The sequence below is a fragment of the Camelus dromedarius genome, chromosome 5 (genome assembly GCF_036321535.1).
Source record: "Camelus dromedarius isolate mCamDro1 chromosome 5, mCamDro1.pat, whole genome shotgun sequence".
Taxonomy (NCBI): Eukaryota; Metazoa; Chordata; class Mammalia; order Artiodactyla; family Camelidae; genus Camelus; species Camelus dromedarius.
In genome coordinates, this window is record NC_087440.1 from 92,731,132 (window position 1) to 92,752,790 (window position 21,659).

The 21,659-nt window shown below is 46.5% G+C and overlaps 1 protein-coding gene across 1 annotated transcript in view; it reads left to right on the forward strand.

The window, feature by feature from the left end:
* The window catches only part of TDRD9 (tudor domain containing 9), an 84,297-nt gene that overhangs the window by 12,162 nt on the left and 50,476 nt on the right, over positions 1-21,659 (forward strand). The window contains exons 2-8 of the mRNA XM_031454436.2: positions 1,242-1,348; positions 6,969-7,066; positions 8,489-8,710; positions 9,226-9,348; positions 10,440-10,520; positions 13,009-13,173; positions 20,063-20,166. Coding sequence (XP_031310296.2) covers positions 1,242-1,348; positions 6,969-7,066; positions 8,489-8,710; positions 9,226-9,348; positions 10,440-10,520; positions 13,009-13,173; positions 20,063-20,166 — 900 coding nt within the window. The remainder of the gene's footprint in view (positions 1-1,241; positions 1,349-6,968; positions 7,067-8,488; positions 8,711-9,225; positions 9,349-10,439; positions 10,521-13,008; positions 13,174-20,062; positions 20,167-21,659) is intronic.

The window sequence follows — 21,659 nt, forward strand, 5'->3', positions numbered from 1 at the left end:
GCATGTTTTGCATATCACAGCAATTGCCTTTGTTCAGTTCATGTTTTGGACATTTTTGTCTCTTCTTTGGCAATGGCATATATTTGGTAAGAGTGTGCCACAGCTTAGCGTGGCGCTCTGCCGTTCATGTTTTTTAGGAGTTAACTATTACAAACATTATGAAGAGGTATTCTTTCTCCCTGGAGGGTCCTTTATACCCTTACTTGGTTTTATTTTCCCTTCATATCACTAGTGAGCATGTTGCATGTCTATTGTGTCTCCTTCACTCAAATGCTGGCTTGATGAGGGCAAGGACTTTGCTGACGGCTGTGGCTCTGGGTCTAAGACAGAGCTCGAGCGTGCTGGAGAAAAGTAAGTATTTGCTGAGTGAATGAATGCTTTGCTGGCGAGGAGGAGAACTTCCCTCTCCTCTTCTAGGTTCCTCTGGCTGGTCTAAGAATTAAATTGACGTGAGACAGGTTAACAGGAGAATATCAAATTTAATTTTATATGAACACTAACCCCGCATACAGTAGAGGTTTAAAGACCTCAAGAAAGGTAAAAGGAGGTATATAAGACATCCTCAGCTAAGGAATGGGACAGGGGCTTCCAGGGACAGGAGGGTCATTTCCAGAACAATATGAAGGTACTTGCATGTTTGCCTTGCTATATAGAAGGGGCCACTTAGGTAGAATTTCTCTCTGGTAATCACTTTTTTTCTGGGAAAAATTCCCAATTTAAATTCTTCTAGGTAGTTAGGGCAGGGACAGTAGTCTCTCTTGAACTCTCAGGGCCTTAACTGACTTTAGTTCAAAGTACTCGTGCAGAAGTGGCACATTCTAGGGGCTCGTTCTGAAGCCCTGCAGCCTCTGCATGGGGCTGTGCACGTGCTGCCTCTGCTGCGGCTGCCGCTGCTCTCGGGGAGCTGCACAGGGACAAGTGTCCGCCTGTTTGGAGTTTCGGTAGGTGCTGGTAGATTGCCCTGTGGGATAAACGGCCATACTCACTCACCACTCTCTCCTCATAATATAAGAATATTCGTTCATTTTGCCAATTTGGAGGATGAAAAAAAGTTTCTCGTTGTTTTAACTTGCATCTATTTGGTGACTGTGAATTTGAGTGTATTTTCATTTGTTTATTGACAGTTCGCATTTTTTCCTTCTAGAAGTTAATGTAAAAGTAACTAAGAATTCCTCTAGCATTTGGGAATTTCTTGGCTTTTTGTAAAGAGTATATATACTAACTTTTAATATTCTTTGCAGGCCACTTAGCCAGACGAGCCCAGAAATGGAGTATATTAACAAATACAGACAGCTTGAAGCACAAGAATTGGATGTGTATGGCAGTGATCATTCAAGCAGGGGGCCAGGTAAACAGGCGTCTTTAAATATCGTAAAATATGATGCGTGAGTTGTTCACACCTTAAAACATTAAGTTCTTAAAAGTCTTCAAGGAATGTGGTATTGTGTCAATAAAGAATCCATGCCGCTTCCTAATTCAGGATTTTTTTGGGAGGGGGGTGAATATATGATGGTTGTAAATTGCTCTTTTTTTTCTCTCAAGTATAGTTTCTCAATAGTCTGTTCTTTGGAAGACTAATAATGGTCCCTTACTTTACTGTTAATTAGAATTACTTAAAATTGTTAAAAATTATTATAGTTTTTAAACAACAATAAATGTATTAAAACAATTTTAAATAATGCCGAAATCTGTAAAATAAAAGGTAAAAGTGTGAGTATATGGTTTCTTTCTCTGAGCTGATTATCTCATTAGCACTAGGCCCTAGTCGTATGGCAGAAGTCAGGTTTTGGTTTTTTGCCATATAAAAGGTCTGCCACTGTAGACTTCCTGCCAATTCGATCAGGAAGTCCCGCCTCCTGTCCTCTTACCCTGTGTACATGTGGTCAGGCTTAGGGGCGGAAGTTGGGGTCAGAGTAGTATTTACCTCCTCGTTTTAGCGTTTTTAACAGTTATGAAATACAGCCCACATGTAATAGAATATTCATCCTTGTTCTTGGGATTTGTCTGGGTTTTTTGACAGTGTGGAATATTGGTATCTTCATCAGTTCTGGAAAACTCTGAGCCGTTACCTGTGCCCCACTCTCTCGCTTAGCTCTGTGTTCATGTTTTCGGTCACTGTACTGTGTTCAGGTTGGTTTCTCATTGTTAGCCTTTCGCCCAAGGCGGAAGCGGCTTCCACTCCTAGTCTCCCTCTCCGGGCTCCTGCTTTGTTAGACTTTGGCCTGGTGTCTCCTCTCTGGCTCACCATTCCTTCCGTTTTCCTAAGATGATGTTTGTATATTTCATTAAGCGTCTCTAGTTGCCCTCAGGAGGAGTATTGTCTGAACAACTCAGTGTGTTACTACCAGAAGTTGTGTGTCCTCCATCCAGCATTGACTTATGCTAGGAAAAGCACAACACGGTGCTCAGAAGAACTTCCGTTTCCTCATGGCTTATCTGAGGGAAGCCTTGGAAACCTCGTAGATACCAGTGAGCAGAGGAGCGGTGATTCTGGCTGTGTGGGGGCACGTGCAGCTTTGACAGAGGCCCGACAAACTGTATGTGTTACTGTGGAGAGACGCCATTGTTTACTGCTTCCCTCTGGGGAGGTGTGTCGTTTTCAGATGACTCGATGATGCGGCCCTTCTGTCACACCCATGCACAGTGGCGCTGGGGCCCGCGCACAGATCCTGCTGTGTAGCTAGGGCATGAATGAGCCCCTGCCAGTCGAGTGTCTGCTCTCATAACTCCTGACTTGGATTCCTGTCTGAAGCTGCTGTTGCTTCCTCTGTCCACGGCATCTTAATGTATTTGGAGCTTTTCACCAGGGGGTCGCGTCCAGCTTTGGCTGCACTTGGAGTCACTCAGTGTTCATCATGATGTGTGTCAGTGCCTGTATGAGGCACCAAAGGTATAAACTTAAAAGACTTTGTCCCTTCTCTCATGGAGATTTCATTTAATCATGTAGTTACACAGGTGACTGCTTTTGAAGGTAAGTGCTCTGAAAGATAGCTCTGTGAGGAATGAGGACAAGGGATCCTGACCTGAGCAGGGAGGTCGGGAGAGTTACAGTTGAGCCTGGAGCTGGAGACTTAGTGGAGGTTGCACAGGCAGGCGGGACAGGCAGGGGCGTGCAGCGGGCCTGTGCCAGGAGGAGCCTGGTGCCCGGCCCTGGTGCAGGGGGACCCGAGATATTGCTGGGGTGGGTTGGCCTCGGCAGGATCTGTTGTAGGCTGAGTAATAGCGCTCCGTAGAGGTTCCCGTCCCAATCCCCAGCATATGTGGCTGTTAGGTCACGTGGTGAGAGGGTTTGCCACTCCGATCGAGTTGGGGAGCCTGTGTGGGGAGCTTGTCCGGTGGGCCAGTGTCTTTACAGCTGGTGGGAGAGGCAGCGGGAGGCCCAGAGCCAGCAGCAGGAGGTGTGGCAGGAAGCTGTGGGAAAGGGGCAGTGAGCCGGGGAGGGATGACGGGGCCTCCAGGGCACCAGTCCTGACAGCTTGCAGACTCCTGGCAGTCGGCACTAGGGGAGCCTGGCCGTGCGCATCTGTGGTCCGTGCGGGAGCAGCAGCCTCGCCGGTGGGGCCGGGCGGGGCCGAGGCACCGGGGCTGCCGGGCCTGTGGTCTCAGTGCCCAGAGCACGGGGAGCTGCTGAAGTTCTAGGCCTCTCTTGGGCGGAGTGTGAAGGGAGGAGAGGTGTCCCGTGATTAGACTTCTCTTTGAAAGACCACTCTGGCTGCCCTGGAGGGACTGGATTAGAGTGGCCAGAGCGGACCTGAGGGGAGAGTCAGGAGGAGTTGCCCTTGTCCAGGTGAGACTGGAGGGAGATGGCGGGGTGATGGCGGCGAGGTGGGGAGCAGTGGTGAGATGGACAGGACAGGGCCTGGTGACACGTGGATTCAGGTGGGAGGGAGGAGAGGGGCCGCGGGAAGCCAGAAGGTGCCCTGTGTTGTTGGAGCACGCGGCGAGGCTGTCACACGTGTGCACGTGTGCGTGCGCTGACACCGTGAGGTCACACCTGTACCTCCAATTCCAGGCCAGTGCTGCTGATTCTAGCATGAATGTGTTGTTACATCCAGTTACAGCGCACTTCTGCTTTGGGTGTGATACAGGTGTTACTTCATCTACGTACCTTAAAAGAACTATTTCTAAGTAGGAATCCAAGAACACATTCAGTGAATTTCTGTGGATTACATTAGAATAGTTTTATATAGTTAAAGGTAAATCACTTTTAAGTAATTGAGATTTAATAGCATTTCTGGGCAGCTGGAGCTTGGCTCCAGTCGTGGGCTCCTGCGGGTGTCTGCCGCTTTCACACGGCAGCTTTGAACGCGTCTTGGGCGGCATCTTTAGGCTGTGGTTAAACGCCTCCATGCCACCTCCCTTTTAATTTGATGGTATTTTTGGTGGTTGTTTCTATCCTTTTATGGCTTTTCTTCTAGGTGTAAGAGAATGGCCTCGCCTGTGTGGTATTTTTAATAACTGAAAAGAGAAACATTCAAATTAAGTTTAATTTTGTATTTGGAATACCATCCCATACTTGGAGAAAGTGATATGTAATTATTTATTTTGAAGATTTAATTTTATGGTTAAATCAGTAATGTAGTAATTACACTTACTTTCTATAGTGTACAATGTCTAGATTTTATGATAAGTAATGTTATTCTGTTCTCCATTTAAAATCTGTTTTACACTGTTTGGAACCCAGAGCTGTTGAATTTTTTGGTTAGATTTTATCCTTGGTTGATGGTAATACAGGAGGGTGACTTAGTAAGGAGAAACTAGCAATTTTCATGGTCTCCAGTTTTTCCAGCTCACATGAAATACTTGAATTGTACTAGCCTAGGATAAAGAGATAACAGGAAAATAAAGACAGCAGATTTTGAAGTTGAGGTATTTCGCACGTCATTTTTGGAATGTACTTTGCCGTATATAGTTTATTGATTTGCCTTAAATGATCCAGGTTTTTCTCTTTGAGGTGTACTGATGGTGTTTTCCTGGTCACCTACCTTGATTTGGTCACTGCTGCACAGACGACAGAGCTGCATGGCGTGGACGTGTCCCTCTTTGGTTTCCTGTCTTCCCTCTGGCAGTGGACGTGGAGGCAGGACTTGATTTGTGCTGGGGCGGCTTCAGCCACTGACCTGGAAACGTCAGACTGTGTTTTATGTCACACAGAGGAAGGGCTGCGGTTTAGACAGTACGGTTAGGACTCTGGGAATTTTTTTCTTGTAGCGTTTTTGTCTTTAAGTAGCAACCTTCAAAGTGCATGTCATCAAGGAGTGCAGGTTCCATCAGTGCTGTCGGAGTGGTGGCTCGTTCAGCAGCACCGCGAGCCACGGCTGAAAGTCCCAGAGCATGAAATGTGGCTTCTGCCTTTTTGTCTTTGTAAAGGGCTGTCACCTCCCTCCCCCTGTGCAGGGCGCCTCGATGGCTCACCCCCACTCTGTGCCCCACTGCTTATCACTGCATCTCCCAGTGGAGTCCCGCTCAGGAGGCCTTCCCTCTGTCTCCTGTTTCCTGAGCTCTGTGGAGTCTCATCCCTTTCCTTTGTGTTAAAAAAAGGCCTGTTGCTGATGGACAGGCCTACCAGCCCGAGTGGGAGGGCTTGCTTTCTGCTCCTTCTGCGGGGATTCTCTAGGCCTCCCACTGGTGGGCCGGCTGGATACCCAGCCACCATTCGGAATTCTAAATAATTTAATAAAATGTTGAAACCATTTGTAAGTTAGGAACTGTTCACACACTGAATTTTGCTCAAACTCGGTGTTTTGAAGGTAGCGTGGTTAATTTTAAGAACTTTTTAGCTGAGAGAGCTTCTGGCAGGGGTGGGACTGGGATTAAGTACGGCAGTAGGGAAAATGGGATGGTGTCAGGGATTGTGTTTTTTGAAAACTGAGAGGAGTAACGGAAGGAGTCGAGACATGAAAGCGGAAAGAAAAATGCAGGTTTAGAGTTTGGTGATCAGTAGCGAGGTTGACTAGACGGCTAGAGGGCTGTTGGGGTCAGGACTTTGAGAACTTTCTCCCGGGGCCAGTGCCAGTGATGCCCTAGGAGGAACACTTGTCCACAAAGAGGCTGTTTTGCTTTGAGAGGCAGCAGAACTGGCTCCTGCTCTTCCTTCTCAGAACAAGTACTGCACATCTCAATTCAACCAGAGGAAAACGGCCATGTTTCAATTATATGTTGTTAGACCAATTATGGAACTGAGGATATATGTGGGGGAGGGTGCGGGGGAGCCAAGCGGAGTGTGGATGCACGCGCATCAGGCGGGAGGGGTGACGGCAGAGCACATAGGGGGTGCTGGGGCAGAAAAGTGAAAGCGGGCAGACCTGGAGGGGAACGAGCACAGGCCTGAGTTTGGGAGAGACAAGGAAGCTTCAAAGTTTATTTGGGGAGTAAAAATTATTTCCCAATGAAAGTTTGTATCCTGTGAATTTTGATGATTTGTTGGTTTGTCGAGAATTCATGGCATCGCTGGAGAGTGGCACCTGCACGTACAAGAGGACATTGTGTAGTGAGGCCGGGCGGGGCGCCCCGCTGCGTCCTTACCAGAGCGGAGGCACCCCTTCCCGATGGCTGTTTGGGAGTGGTGGTTGGCCGTCTGCTGCCGATCTGCGTCAGTAGCAGGGACTGAACACTCAACAAAGTGGTGTGAAATTTCAAATAAACGTTTATCCTTTGAGCTAGCCACTTGAGTGCCGTTTTCAGGCGACGAGCGCCGTGCCCTGCAGGCCTTTCGTCTTAGATGGTGGTGCTGGGCCTGCCATGCTGACGGCCGGTGGAGGGCTGACCGCGCTCCGCGTGTGGCAGTGGCATGCAGTGGGGACTGCCCTGCTTGCAGTGCCGGCCAGCAGGGTGTGGGCCAGTGGGTGTGTGCTTACGAGTGTAGCTGCTGTAGGTGCGGGGTCGGTGAGATTAGGTACAGCTTTGGGTTGATCACACTTTTTCAGATAAGAAGCACCGTTGTGTGTGTTTGTTTTGTCTGAATCCAGGTCCACGGCCTCCTTCAGCTAAACCAAGCAATGCGATATGCATCCCAGACACAACGTATAAGTACCCCGATTTGCCTGTAAATCGATGTAAGGAAGAGGTAAGGTGGTTTTCATCGTAATGTGGTTTTGTTGTTTGAGTAGATGCCCCGGGCCGTCGCTTTGGTTTCCAGCCTGCAGGGCTGGGTGGGCACCAGGGAGGTGCTCTGTGCAGTAGCTGTGTTGATGGGCCTACTTCGGCCATGCTTCATTTGTACAGGCATCCCCTGAGCGCATCTCCCGATGTTAGCTCTTCACCTAGTCCTCCTTCCTCTGAAGTAGGTGTGAGTAAACACCTGCTTGTCCCGGGAGAGCTGCTGCTTGAAAGAGCTCACTGCCCAGTCTTTTTTCTTTTTCCCCTCAATGGAGGCACTGGGGATGGAACCCAGGACCTCGTGCACGCCAAGCACACACACTCCCGCCGAGCTACACCCACACCCCTTGCCCAGTCTTTTTATAAAGCAAGTAATGCCCCCTGGCCGCACTCCTCTCTAGCATTCCGCTGGGGTTTCCTTATGCTTTTGCTGGGTTTTCTGCCTAGTGATTGATCAGTCATTGATAGATCATTTTAGGAGCAGTGTCGGGTCAGATATGACAGCAAGATGGTTAAGTTTTTAATTAGTTACATGTTACTAAACGTGGTTAAAAGTAAATGTATTGAAACCTTTATTAACTATACTGGTGGAAGGAGTGGCTATAGATTAAACTGTAAATGTTCTAAATTTAATTTTTATTTTATTTTAGATTGAATCACACAACTTGAGTAGATTTTTATTAATTTTTAAGACACTAGTATTCAAAATAATTTGTACTCCCTGATGGTAGCAATTGCTCGAGTGATAAGAACTTAAATAAATGTAGGGGAGTGGTGGGGAGGAATTGGATTGGAGGTCTGAAAATGCTCCATCTAGTCTGTACGTGGAACAGTGGAGGTTAATTGTTTAAAAATGTGTGTGAAGAATTTCACACGAAAATTTAAAACCACGTCAGTGTAATAAAAGCTGTGTTTTCGCGTTTCTCAGTAGAATTACACGGAGGTTCATTACACAATTTAAAAATAATAGGAATTTAGACAGTGAGAGCTATAGAATTCATTTCGGTATTTTCACTTTTATTAGTGAAGAGATGGAGACCTAGAGGCCATGAACTTGGCCTGGGTGTCCGGAGCTACTGGTTACTGGTCCCAGTGGTCAAACTGGTTTCAAGTGTGGTAGCCACTGGTAACCTTCTTGCTCTCTTGTGATGTTTAGATGATTAATAATAATTTAGCTTCTAAGGAGGAAAAGAAAATAAATCCTGAAGGTCTTTCTGAGGTGCAGTTTTGCTGTGGCTGGAACCCAGGACCGTGTGGCCGGCTGAGCATGTGCTCTGCGCTGAACTGTATCCTCCCCCAACCCCCGAGACACAGCTTTTGGTTCATAGGTAACACTTTACATCATTTTTAAACTTGTGGCAATTTTGAAAGACTTTCTTTTTAATCGTAGGTCATTTCTTTGATAGAAAGTAACTCTGTGGTGATCATACATGGTGCCACGGGCAGCGGTAAGAGCACTCAGCTCCCGCAGTACATCCTGGATCACTACGCTGAGCGCTCCGCCTACTGCAACATCGTGGTCACCCAGCCCCGCAAGATAGGGGCCAGCAGCATCGCCCGCTGGATCAGTAGAGAGCGCGCCTGGACTCTGGGTGGTCTGGTGGGCTATCAGGTGGGACGGGGAGAACCGGCTCTCTCCTTGTTGACTTTTTGTTTCTGTAAGTCCATGATAGGATGTGAGTGTTTTCTGCTGGAAATTAAACTGAAAGCAGTTGCTTATAGAGCAGAAGTGTGGAATAATTTTAAAAACAGTGAAACTCTGAATGTCCTGAAAATAAATTTAATTTCTTTCTCAGTTGAATAGAGAGGTGAAAATTCTCAGACTCATGGCTTTTATAATTTTTTCTTTTGATTGTATCTTTGTAAGTAGAAAGTGTCTTCATACACAGTTGTCTTAACATCAGAATGACATGGGCAGCATGACTGGAGAAGCCAGATTCTCCCCCATCACCAAACAAGCAAGCAAAAATCAACTCTAGAATTTCAGCTTTAATTTGGACCCTATATTTTTTGTGATAGATAACAATTTCTTTAGTTCCCTTTCTTACCTTCATTATGAAGGGTAGTTAAATGTGAACCATTAAACTTGAAAACTTTCTATTTTCTTTTTTCCTTCCCCAATTGTAGGTGGGGCTGGAGAAAGTAGCAACGGAAGACACCAAGTTAGTGTACGTGACGACCGGGGTCCTGCTTCAGAAAGTCGTCGGCGCCAAGAGCTTGATGGAGTTCACGCATGTCTTCATTGATGAAGTGAGTGCCCCCCTAGGTTCCTGTTCTTCTTTCACCAGAGAGCACAGTGCAGGTGACGGTGACTGTCCCCTACTCGTAAAGTGCCAAAAAGTATTTCGGGTCCGTATCTGCTTATTCTACTTACAAATGTTGATTTTCTGTTTTTATCTGTTGCTCTTACTTCCAAAATGTGGGAGGGGAGGTTGAGGACTAAGAAAAGATTCCTTGTTTAGAAAGCAGGTCAAATTTGGCACCTGTTTTTGTGAAAATGATCCAGCAGAGAGTCTCCTGTCCCCCGGTGTGTCGGGGAGCCTCACTCGGTGGTAGAAATGCAGCCATGGGTGACTTGGCTCTTGGTGTCAGCTGTTCCGGGGCGGGGCGGCTGGGGTTTGGGAGCTGGGGGCCCTGTACGGTCCTGGTTGGTCGGCCTGGAAGGTGTCTGTCTGAGAAGGGCTGTGAAGCAGCTGCTCTCCCCCAGCATAGAGTTCTTGAGTACAGTCCCCAGGAGGGCCCCCACCCCACGGCCCCGAGTGCTCCTGCAGCGCTCCCTGGGGGCCCAGCTCCTCCCCCAGTTTTGGGGCACCTGTTACTGACCAAGCCAGCTCTCCAGGGCCGCCCTTGTGAACTGCAGTCCTGCACACCACGAGGCGTGTCCTTTTGGGGGACACGCTGCTGCCCGGGCACAGCACTTACTTGCTGAAGTCGTGTAACAGGAGACCGCGCAGGGCTGAGCAGTAGGCTGGGGTGCTGTAGGGAGTTGCCCTGTGGTTCTCTGTGGTAGGGATGGGTTTTGTTATCATCTGGGGGCACTGTTGGCACTGAGTGGACAGGGCTGAGACTGCTAAACATTACTCTGCCCTGTGCCAGCAGGGCCCTAGAGAGAAGCCCCGAGGGGGCAGTGGCTGCGTGCCCCAGGGGTGCCTTCCGGTTTGTGGGCTGTTTTCTTGGTCCTCCTTACCTGGGGGTAATCCGAGCTTCCCGAGGAGCTGCGTTGAGCAGAGAGACCTCGTCCCCAGCCTCCTGTGCACGTTGGAACCCCTTTTCCTCTGCTCGTTCAGCAGTGGCGTGGGTCTTGCTTGAGGGCATGTGGGGGCCCCCTTTTTGTTTTGTAGGTACACGAGCGGACTGAAGAAATGGATTTCCTGTTGTTGGTAGTTCGTAAACTTTTAAGAACAAATTCACGTTTTGTGAAGGTAAAGTTGATTTCATGAGTAACTGAAACATTTAGGGTTAAGAGTTATTATGTAGTTTTGTTTCTCTTTATTTTAACAGAAACAGTTGAAAGCAGTGACTCTTAACATTAATTATTAATTTTCTTGTGTAGTCCTACATATCTTGCTTGGAAGCTGGCTAACGGGCATTCTCTTAGAATAAGACTGAGGAATACTTCTTGGTTATTATGTTGCATTAAATTGTAAAATATTCTCCAGGCTTCAGAAAAGGATCTAATAGTGGTTGACGCTAACGAAATGCTGGGAATTAGAGTACTGATTTTGAAGTACCGTAATTGGAAGATATGTGACTCTACCTTCAATCTCTGTTTTAAAAGTAGCACCAAATCACTGAAGTTTGAGAACTGTTCTGTGCACTGTTGTTACAGGAGACTTAAGTTGTGGGAATGGTAAATATTCTTTACATTTTATTTGAACAAAAAGGAGGAGGATGTAAACTAAGCCAAAATAGCAAAGGGTTTATAATAATTACGTGATTTAAACATAGGTCAACACAGCGATGCTGAGCAGGTAGGGAGGGGTCTCTTGGAAACAGCTTCATGAAGGGCCGGGAGGGGTGCGCTGCCACTGCAGACCAGCTGCCTCTGAGTCACAAAGGGCTTTGTCTTGAAGGCTTTTATCTCTTTGTTAACTCAGGGAGACATTTATTCCCTCTCCCCCAACTCCCACGGTGGGGCTGTCAGCCTTAGGGTGCTCATGGTCCCACCTGGTGGGCGCTAAGTAAATGGAAGCTGAAATTTGCAATAGACAGTTGTCTCATTGCTTGAGATGACTGCAAAGTGAATGAGAGAGTTTGGCTAGTTAATTAGTTTTTAAAGATGACATTAAAAATTGTTCAATAGATCGAGACCTTTCTTTGTCATCTTAAGACTTCACTTTCTCACTCTAAGATAATGACTTGGTTACATGTTTTTTCAATTTTCAGTAGTAAAGAGAGTTGAGAATATTAGTGAATTTTAAAAAATATACCACACTGCTAACAATGGTGGTCAGAAATTTGGTACCTATTGTATGAGTAGTAGGAACTGTCAGTTCCAGTGTTTTCATGATTTTTCAAAATACATGAAGCAGAGTATTTTCTAAATAGAGAGTCTTATAAATGTCTTAACAAATGTTGGGCTAAGGAATTAGAAGTCAAGTTCTTTATAACTTAACTGTCAGTAAGTCTTCTGAAATTCTCAGAAATTCCTCTTCTATTGCTTTCAAGAAGAGAGCTGCTGTCAGAGTCCTGGATGCAGGAACCTGGGCGGGTGGGCCTTCAGCTCTCCCAATCCACTCTGCACCCAGACCTTTAGAGCCCCCTGGCTTTGTGCCATCACTCAGCCGACTGGGCCTGCTGTCAGGGCCGGCTGGTCAGACTCGGCGCAGCGGCACCCTGAACAAGCCGGTGTCGGGCAGGCTGCTGAGCTGTCTGGAGGAGAGGTGGAGGAGGGCCACCTGGGGGAGGGTGACCCGTGGGGAATCTGGTAGCCACGTGGACTGCTGGCTGCTCTGGCTGCCCAGATTGGGCCTCACGTTTTTGCTGCCTCAGTAGAACAGCAGCCCTGCGGTTCCCTATCCTCAGCGGTCCTTAGGAGACAGTTAGAGATCACCTGCAGGGCGGGGTGTGCCCTGGGGCCGTTCTTACCCCTCGTGGCTTCTCAGGGCCTTTCTTCTCACTGCAGGCACCTCATCCCAGCCAGTTCTAGTCAGCATGGTTTGGACATTTGTCTCTAACAACAGAGGGAAAAATACAGATGTTTTATTTACCCCGTAGCTGTGCCATATGAAGTTTTTGTTTCTGCTGAGAGTGATGCCACAGACATGCAGAAGGTGGTGTGTGTGCCTCCCGCTTATCATTCTGGAGACGGTGGATGGTGAGGCCTTGTCATGCTGCCGCCTCCTCCAGGGCACATCCGATGGGCTGTGGGTGCTGGCTGCTGGCGTCCGTGGCCGAGTGTCCTGAGGGCATCACCCCACGTCTGCTTTTTGGCAGAACTGACACCTGCAGTGAGTCCTGGAGCCCGACCCCCGCCGCGGTCGGCCGGGCCCTCTGGGCTGCTCCACCTTCTTGGCGCAGGGTCACCGTCTCCCGGAGCCCTTGTCTTCTTCCTCTTTGCTGCTTTTACTCCTGCACTTTTCTAGAATATCCTCTAGTAGCTTATTCTGTCTTAACTTGGTTTTCTGATGCAAAGTGTCCTTCTAGGTAAATGGTTATAATGAAGCTTTATTGTGGAGATGTAGTTTTCACTTGATAATGTATTTGAAGGGAGATAGTAAAACTTGGCATCTCTGAGCATTCTTTAAGCTGTAATAATTTGTGTTACACGAGAGGTCCAATCGAAGTGTTCAGTTAAAGTTTAGAAAATTGTTAAAATGGAAGACAAGCCTGGAATTTTAAAAGTGTTTCATTTCAGTTGTTATTATTATCACTGTTTTGTTTGTTTTAGTGGTTGCTCTTGCCCTGCAGGTGATCCTGATGTCAGCCACCATCAACTGCGAGGAGTTCGCGGACTACTTTGCCGTTCCTGTTCAGAACAAGATGAGCCCTGCATATATTTTTGAAGTGGAAGGAAAGCCGTATTCCATCGAAGAGTATTATCTTGATGATCTGGAGCACATTCATCATAACAGGGTGTGTGGGCATGCATTGTTTCTTTTCTAGTGAATGTACTTTTGTATTTGATCAAACCTGCATGCGTTAGCTACAGATGCAAGGCTCTGTTGGAGCAGGGGGACGGCGTGGAGGGACTGGGGAAGAACAGGGGAAGGACAGCCCCGGCGCATCAGCTGTGGGCATAGCAGGCACTCACATCATATGTCCCTGTGAAAAGTGTTGGAACTGGATTTGTACTTTGTTATTGTTGAAGAATAAAATGTCAGATTTGGATCAGGTGCAAAATCGTAGATTCACCTGGGAGTGGGAGATAATTTTATTTCAAGTTTTATTTAGGTTAAACTCGAATTTTCTAAGTTGCAGTGCTCTCAACGGAGGGAGGATTGCGTGTGGGAACAGTGGAGAACCGGGTGGTCTGCTGTTGTGAAAGGTGCAGTTGATTTACAGTTGTTCTCGTGTGGCTTGTGCCCTTGCAGGGTTGGGAGTCAGGCAGCACGTGGAGGTGTAAAACACCTGCTTCCTGCTCCTGTCCTCTGCCCGCCCGGCTTCCCGACCAGCGGGAAAACTCTTGTCAATTTCTTGTGGGCCCTTCCTGTACCAGCAAAATGGGTGTATTGTTTCTCTCTTTCACAGAGTGGCAGGGTTCTGCGTGTGTCGTTCTGAGTGTTTCACTTACCTTTTCACGTCTCTTACATGTCAGTGTATGGTTTCTTTGTTCCCTCTTTAGAGCCATGTAATGCTCTTCCGTATGAATATAAATACAAAGAGTATTCTTTATTTAATGTCCAGTGTTTCTGGTCTTACTAAAAGCAGTGCGAATAGAACATCTTTGCACATGTGAGAGCGTATATTGTGGGCCGGGGTTCTTACCTCAGCACAAGTTGGCGTTTTGGGCCTGATAATCCTCTGTGGTAGGGGCTGTCCTGTGCGTTGCAGCACGTTTAATATTTAATAGCGTTGCTGGCCTTGACTCACCAGGTGCAAGTTGGGCTCCTCTACCAGCCCCCCATGACAACCAAAAATGTTTCTAGACATCCCTGGGGAGTAAAACGCCCCTCTCGAGGTCCCCTGCTTAGGCTATGCCTTCCTACAGTGTAAGTTCCTGGCAATGGAATTACTGGGTTGAAGGCTGTGTGCCTTTGGCATTTTGGTGGACACTACCTTATTGCTCTGTACAAGAGTTTGACTTTCATTAAAAGCATCTGTAGTGTTAACGGAAACAGTCTCTGCTGAAGTGCATTGGCTGACTAGGTTTCATCTGACGCTAGAGACATATTTTGTCAAATCTAATTATGTCAGAGGGAGGCCAGTGATGGCCACTAGAATGTAGCACCTCTTTTTTCCCCCCACCTTCTTAAATGGCAGTATTTCGAAACAAGATTTCAAAGAATTTTGTAGTGGCCACCCACCTATCCATCTATAGTCAACATTTAGTTTGTAGCACTTCAAAAAAAGCCTGTGAGAACTAAGAAACTAACACTGGTATATTACCGTTGGCTGAACTTCAGTTTCTGCTCCAAGACCCCACGTGGCATTTAGTGTCATGTCGTCTTAGGCTGCTCTGGGCTGGGACAGATGCTCAGACTTGTCCTGTTTCTCATGACCGTGACAGTTTCTAGGAGTGCTTCTCAGGCAGTGTTTAGGGCACCGCACTCTTGGGAGTTTTTGTTTGTTTGTCTTGTGATTAGACTGGGCTCATGAGCTTTGGGAAAGAAGACCGTGGGGTGAAGGGCTGATTTTCATATCACGGCTACAGTGTGGCTTCTGGCTGGGGTATTTCCCAAGCTTCTCCCTCAAGGTTACTCTCCCTCCTTTTCTTTATGCATATTTAAAGAAAAATATGTACGGTTTGTTTGCTTGCTTATTATCTGTCACGCCCACTGAGGTGTGCAAGGGTACGGGCACAGCCTTCCCTGTCCTGCAGGCTCTCTGATGGAAGCGAGTCACTGAGTGCCCTGCACTCAAGGCGGAGGGTAGGGGCACTTGTTTATAACGTCTGAAAGTTTTGTGGTATCTGACTTGTTCTGGAATATGAGCAGTAAATACTGTGTGCTGATCTTCTCTTCACCTGTTCAGCTGGCCAAATTCTAACTGGTTCCCGTTGATGTTCAGTCTGTTTGCTTCCTTGTGGATGTGCCAAGGGCTTGGCTCAGCTGGGGCAGCTGTCCTCGAGCCTGGGTGGCCCTTGCTGGGGTGGGTGGGTTGTGCTCGGCCCGCCTGGGCACACCTGGCTTCAGCACCATTTACCACATGTCCTGATCGGTGCTCAGTAAATACGTCCATGAAGGAATACTCGAGTTGACTCTGTGTTAACTTTGTTTTATGTAGGTTCTGTGACAGTCTTTGGAGTCAGAGGACTTTTGTTAAAATTCGGATTTTGTCATCGTTGTCACTCCTGCTGTCGCAGAACCTCCCCCACTGTCTGATGTTGCAGAGGAGACAGTCCTGCCCTCCCGCCCTCCCACCCTCCCTGGACCTTGTCCCATTCACTGCCCTCCTCCCCTTATCTTTACCAGCTCCTCCTCTGCCCACTCTTTCTTGTGCACATTTGAACAGAACTGAGTCTCTCATCGTAAAACAACACCCTCTTTAGGTGCCCTGTTTCTCATAAGTTTTGCCAGACTGTCTCACTCCCAGTGTCCCCTGCTTCCCCGCGGTCTTCATTCCTGCCCCTCAGCCAAGGCCGCTGTGCCAGCATTGCGAGCAATCTCCTCGTGACGTTGAGAGCGCGGGACGTTAAACTCACGGGGCCTCGCTGTAATATCTGACACTGCTGCGTGCCCTCAGTCCCATGAGGCCCTCCTGGTCTTTCCGTTACCAACTCTGGCTGTGCCTTTCAGTCTCCTCTGAAGAGTCCTTTTCATGCTTTATTTTCAACTTTTTTTTTAATTGCCGAAAACCCCCCAACAAAGCCACCCTTAGGAAAGTACATAAAATGTAATTGTGCTCTGATGAGATTGTAGACACCCGAGATCTGCAGCATGATCCAGAAGCAGAGCCTGGCCCACTCCCCAGGGCTCCCCGTGCATTGTTTTTCTGAACCACACCCCACCGCCCCAGAGCATGGCTTTTATGTGATTTCCATTTTGTTTGCTTTAATCCATTTGAAGGGCGTGTTGGAGGACAGGGCGAGTGAGGTGGGCTGACATTCCATCTCCCCACCGCCTGCGCACCTCCCACCTGCTGCACGCCCCCTCTCCTCCGGGGACAGGCTGGCCAGCCTGGGCCTGGCCGTCTCAGATGTCAGCAGACACGCAGGCTCTGAGGTCTCGGCCTGGGACAGAAGCACTGGTGGCAGTCATGGTGGCTGAACACGTTCGTGGGAGGGCGCAGTCATCCTGAGCCTGCTGTGTGACTGACAGCGCTTCCCTGTCCTCGCCTGATGGTCTGTCAGAGCGGCCCATCTGATGGCACCTTGACTTGTCCACCTGTCCACTTTCTCCAGCCACACTGTGCTCTCCGGGAAGGCGGAGGCCTGTCTGCTGTCTCCTCCCTACTTCCGCACACGAGAAGGGATGAGTTCAGCAAGTGAATTGGTTGCCTGTGACCCGTGTGTTTCTTTTGTCCCCTGTGTCAAGGCTGGCTGAGAGGAAGCAGGGCCATGTTTGATATCTTAGCAGTGTGTTTTAAGAAATATTCTTTGGGCTTGGCTTCTAGAAATCAATGAAATCACTTGTGAACCAGTGACATGCTTCCATGCCTTGTTTGTTTGTAGGAAAACAGTTCTAGATGGCCTTGTTGAAGTTTGTGAAGAGTATACCTTTTTTTTCTATTTCTTTTTTGCATAGTTATGGTAAATAGTGGTTATTGTTGAGATAAAGTGTAGAATTAAAGGTAAAGGTTGTTGAACATCAAGAATGCTTATTCATATAAAATCCTAAAGACACTACGAGAAAAAACTGCTGGAGGTCACCAATGAATTCAGTAAATTTGCTGGGTACAGAATTAATATGCAGAAATCTGTTGCATTTCTAAGTGCTAACAATGAAATATCAGAAGGAAAAATTAAAGAAACAATTCCTTTTAGTATTACATCAAAAAGAGTAAGATACCTGGGAATAAAGCTACCTAAGGAGGCAAAAGGCCTGTACTCTGAAAACTAGAAGATGCTGATGAAAGAAATTGAAGACAACACAAACAGATGAAAATATATACCATGTTTTTGGATTGGAAGAATCAATATTGTTAAAATAACCATACTACCCAAGGCAGTCTACAGATTCAATGCAGTCGCTATCAAAATCACCAATGACATTTTTCACAGAACTAGAATAAAAACAGGTTTAAATTTACATGAAAACATGAAAGACCCCGAATAGCCAAAACAATCTTGAGAAAGAACAGAGCTGGGGGAATCATGCTTCCTGACTTCAGACTAAACTACAAAGCTACAGTAATCATAACAGTATGGTACTGGCACACAGACCCATAGATCCATGGGACAGGATAGAGAGGCTGGAAATAAGCCCACGCACTTATGGCCAATTAATCTATGACAAAGGGGGCGAAAACATACAATGGAGAAAGACAGTCTTTTCAATAATCGGTGCTGGGAAAATGGGACAGTTGCATGTAAAAGAATGAAATTACAACATTCTCTAACACTGTATAAAAAAAAATGGATTAAAGACCTAAATGTAAGACCAGATACTTTAAAATTCCCAGAAGAAAACATAGGCAAAACACTCTTTGACATAATTTGCAACAATATTTTTTTGGATCCATCTCCTAAAGTTATGCAGATAGAAACAAAGGTAAATAAATGGGACCTAGTCAAGCTTGAAAGCTTTTTTGCACAGTGAAGGAAACCATCAACAAAATGCAAAGACAACCTATGGGGGAAAAATACAACCTACAAACTGGGGGAACATATTTGCAAATGATGCTGCTGACAAGGGGTTAATTTCCAACATATACAAATAACTCATACAGCTTAATATTAAAAAAAAATTAAAAAATAGACAGAAGACCTAAATAGACACATCTCTGAAGAAGACATCCAGATGGCCAGTAGGCACGTGAAAAGATGCTCGATGTCATTGATATTAGAGAAATGCAAATCAAAACTGCAATGAGATATCATTTCATACCAGTCAGAATGGCCATCATCAAAAAGTCTACAAATAACAAATGTTTGAGAGGGTGTGGAGAGAAAGGAACACTTAAACTATTGGTGGGAATGTAAATTGGTGCAGCCACTCTGGAAAACAGTATGAAGGTTCCTTAAAAAACTGAAAATAGAACTACCATATGATCCAGCAATCCTACTCCTGTGCATATATCTGGAAGAAACAAAAACTCTAATTCAAAAAGATACGTGCACCCCATTGTTCATAGCAGCACTATTTACAACAGCCAAGACATAGAAACTACTAAAAGTCCATTGATAAATGACTGGATAAAGAAGATGTAGTGTGTGTGTGTGTGTCTCTATACACACACAATGGAATACTATTCAGCCATAAAAAGAATGAAATAATGCCATTTGCAGCAACATGCATGGACCTAGAGATTATCATACTAAGTGAAATAAGTCAGACAGAGAAAGACAAATATATGACATCACTTAAATGGGGAATCTCAAAAAATGATACAAATGAGCTTATTTACAAAAAGAAATAGACTCACAGACGTAGAAAACAAACTTGTGATTTCCAAAGGGGAAAGCGGAGGTAGGGGTTAGGAATAAATTAGGAATTTGGGATTAGCAGGTACAAACTACTATATATAAAATAGATAAACAGTAATGACCTACTGTAGAGCACAGGGAAGTATATTCAATATCTTGTAATAACCTGTAATAGAAAAGAATCTGAAAGAGAATATATGTGTATGATTGAATCACTTTGTTTTACACTTGAAACTAACACAGAATTGTAAATTAACTATACTTCAGTAAAAATGATTAAAAATGGAATGCTTACTCAAAATTATTAAGTAAAAGTCAATTTGTCATACGTATTCTATGTAGAATTGTAAGAATAATGAAAATGGATTATTACTAGCTGACTTAATTTACTCTAAAAATTGGGAACAAAGTTTGCGTTTATAGCTAACTTCTGAAGACTTCTGATGTGTACTTCACAAAATCAAATGTTATGCCTTGCATCTAGTACATGATGAGTAAAATTATTAAAGAAAAAAGCCTTGTTGGTGGGAGAGAACCTAGAATGGCTATTAAATGGACTTTATGGAAGCTGTGATGTAGCTGTTGTGCTGCGTATTGTAGAGAGAGCCTCACACAGTGACGCCCTCGGTCCCCTGGGAGCTGCCAGCTCAGACCACGGCTTCTGCCCTCACTGGGGGCTTGGCAATGTGTTTGAGCCCTAGTGTCCTCCAGAACCACTCGAAGGGCAGTCCTGAAGTGACTGGGCTCCTTTTGGCTTTGTTTTAATACACAAATAAAAGCAGTCTAGTGACCCCTCCGCCAGGCCTTGGCAGGTGAAGTCTGACGTGGTTATGTCACTACTGTAGATTGGCAGGTGCAGATGGGTACTACCTTGTGTCGGTGCTTGCGGTTCCAGGGCTCCTTCCCACGCATGACTATGTTGCAGTCTTGGGGCTTGTGACAGAGGTGGGCAGTGGCTGGGATCAGAAAATCCTCCTGGGCTCCACAGGCATCTGGAGCAACTTCATCTGCGTTTCCCTCCTGCATGTTGGGCCTCTGACCCCTCCGTTGCTCTGGGGACGGGGTCGGGGCTGTGCCAGGATGGACCGTGCGCGCTGGGTGCCTGGAGTAGCACCTGGCGTTCAGCAAGTGCGCAGGTAGTGCTGTTTGGCTACAAACGCTGTTATTTTTATTTGGGGCATTTGTTGCGGTGATGTACTAGAGAGGCACCCATCCAACCCCAGAATTTCCTTTGTAACCCTATTCTGGTATTCCAGCTTTTACTGTTCTTCTTTTTAGCTGTCTCCCCACCGGCTGGAGGAGCCAGCGATAACTAAGGATGTGTATGAAGTCACTGTCTCCCTGATTCAGATGTTCGACGACCTGGATCTGAAGGAGAGTGGGTAAGAGCTGCACTACGTGGCTGTGGCAGTGCGCTTGAATGTGTGTAATTAAAACTTCGTGACTCCTCGTGAAACTTTTTAGTGTCTTTACAAGGCTAGGATATAACTGTGGGTAGGTTTTCAGCAGTCACCGTGCATATTTTAAAATAAATATCTCGCACATTTTTTACTGGAAATTTCTATTTTAAAGTAGTTAAAACCATGCTAAGTACAGGTTCAGGACTGACAGTTTAAAATCTAGAAACTACATCCTGAAGCTAGAATAGTTTTTCCAGACATGCAGGAGTCACGTCGCTCACAGGCCTGAGGGGAAGACTAAGGACCACCTTAGGAGAAACTGTAGAAAGCCTTTCTTTGCCTTTGTTTCCCTTTATTGTAAAGATGGATTCCCGATACTCGCTGTCTCCTGTTGTAATCCAGACGTTCGTTTAGCTGGCCCTTTGAAACCTGGAGCATGTTTTTCCCTTGAGAACAACTTCAGGCTGTAAGTGGTGGTTAGAGTCTTTAATTTTCAAAGTATTATGCTGTGTGAAGAACTACTATGCTCATCTTGTGACAGCTCACGAATGCCATTTACACATCACAACAGACAGAACGCAGATTCCACCTCCCCACGGCAGCCAGCACTTGGCTGCGGGGGAGGCTGGTCGCTTGCAGGCCCTAGACTCACACAGACACCTAATTGTAGACATAAAGTATCAGGTTGTTCATTGTCTTGCAGTCCCCCTGAGCAATACCTTAGAGTGAGGTGGCTATGTTCTGTGTCTTCAAAATAGGTTTTCTGCCAGACATTTCCCTCCTGCATGGTGGGCGTCTGGCTCCACGCTTGTTCCAGTGACGGGGCCGGGGGTGTGCCTGTGTGGACCGTGCGTGTCGGGTGTCGGGCGTTGTGCTTGGCACATGAGTCGGAAAGTCTAGCTTACGTGCAATTGAGTACTATTTTAGCTCTGTTTTTAAGCTCGCACGATTCTTTATTTTTTATTTCGTCAGTGTGTTTAGATTTACTCAAATATATACTATTCGTTATTCTTTCGTCTTAGACTTTCCTTCTTAGATCATTTCCATTCTTCATGAAGTATATCCTACAAAAGTTTGAGGAGTCTGCTGGTTAATGTTGTTTTTATCTAGCAAAAAATGTCTTTGTCTCTCTCTCTTTTTTTTTTTTTAGTAAAGGTAGATCTATTTGGAAAGATACATACGGCATAGAGTGTAGGCTGTTTCAGAAGGTGAGAGAATGGTCACGAGGTGTCGGGGTTGGGTGCTCAGGTTGAAGTAAAAGCAGGTACACACTCCACAGACAGAGTGCGGGCCGTCTCCCAGGAGGAGGGAGTGAGGAGGAGGCCACCAGGCTTGGCGTTGCCGGTCTTTATGGGCTCGGTAGCTTCCCACGCCTGAAAGTGGGAGGATAATTCCGGCTGCCCTGGGGAGGGGGCTGGGATTCCCAGGAATTGGGCCGCCACCACTTTGACCTGTTGTGGCCAGCCTGGGGGCTG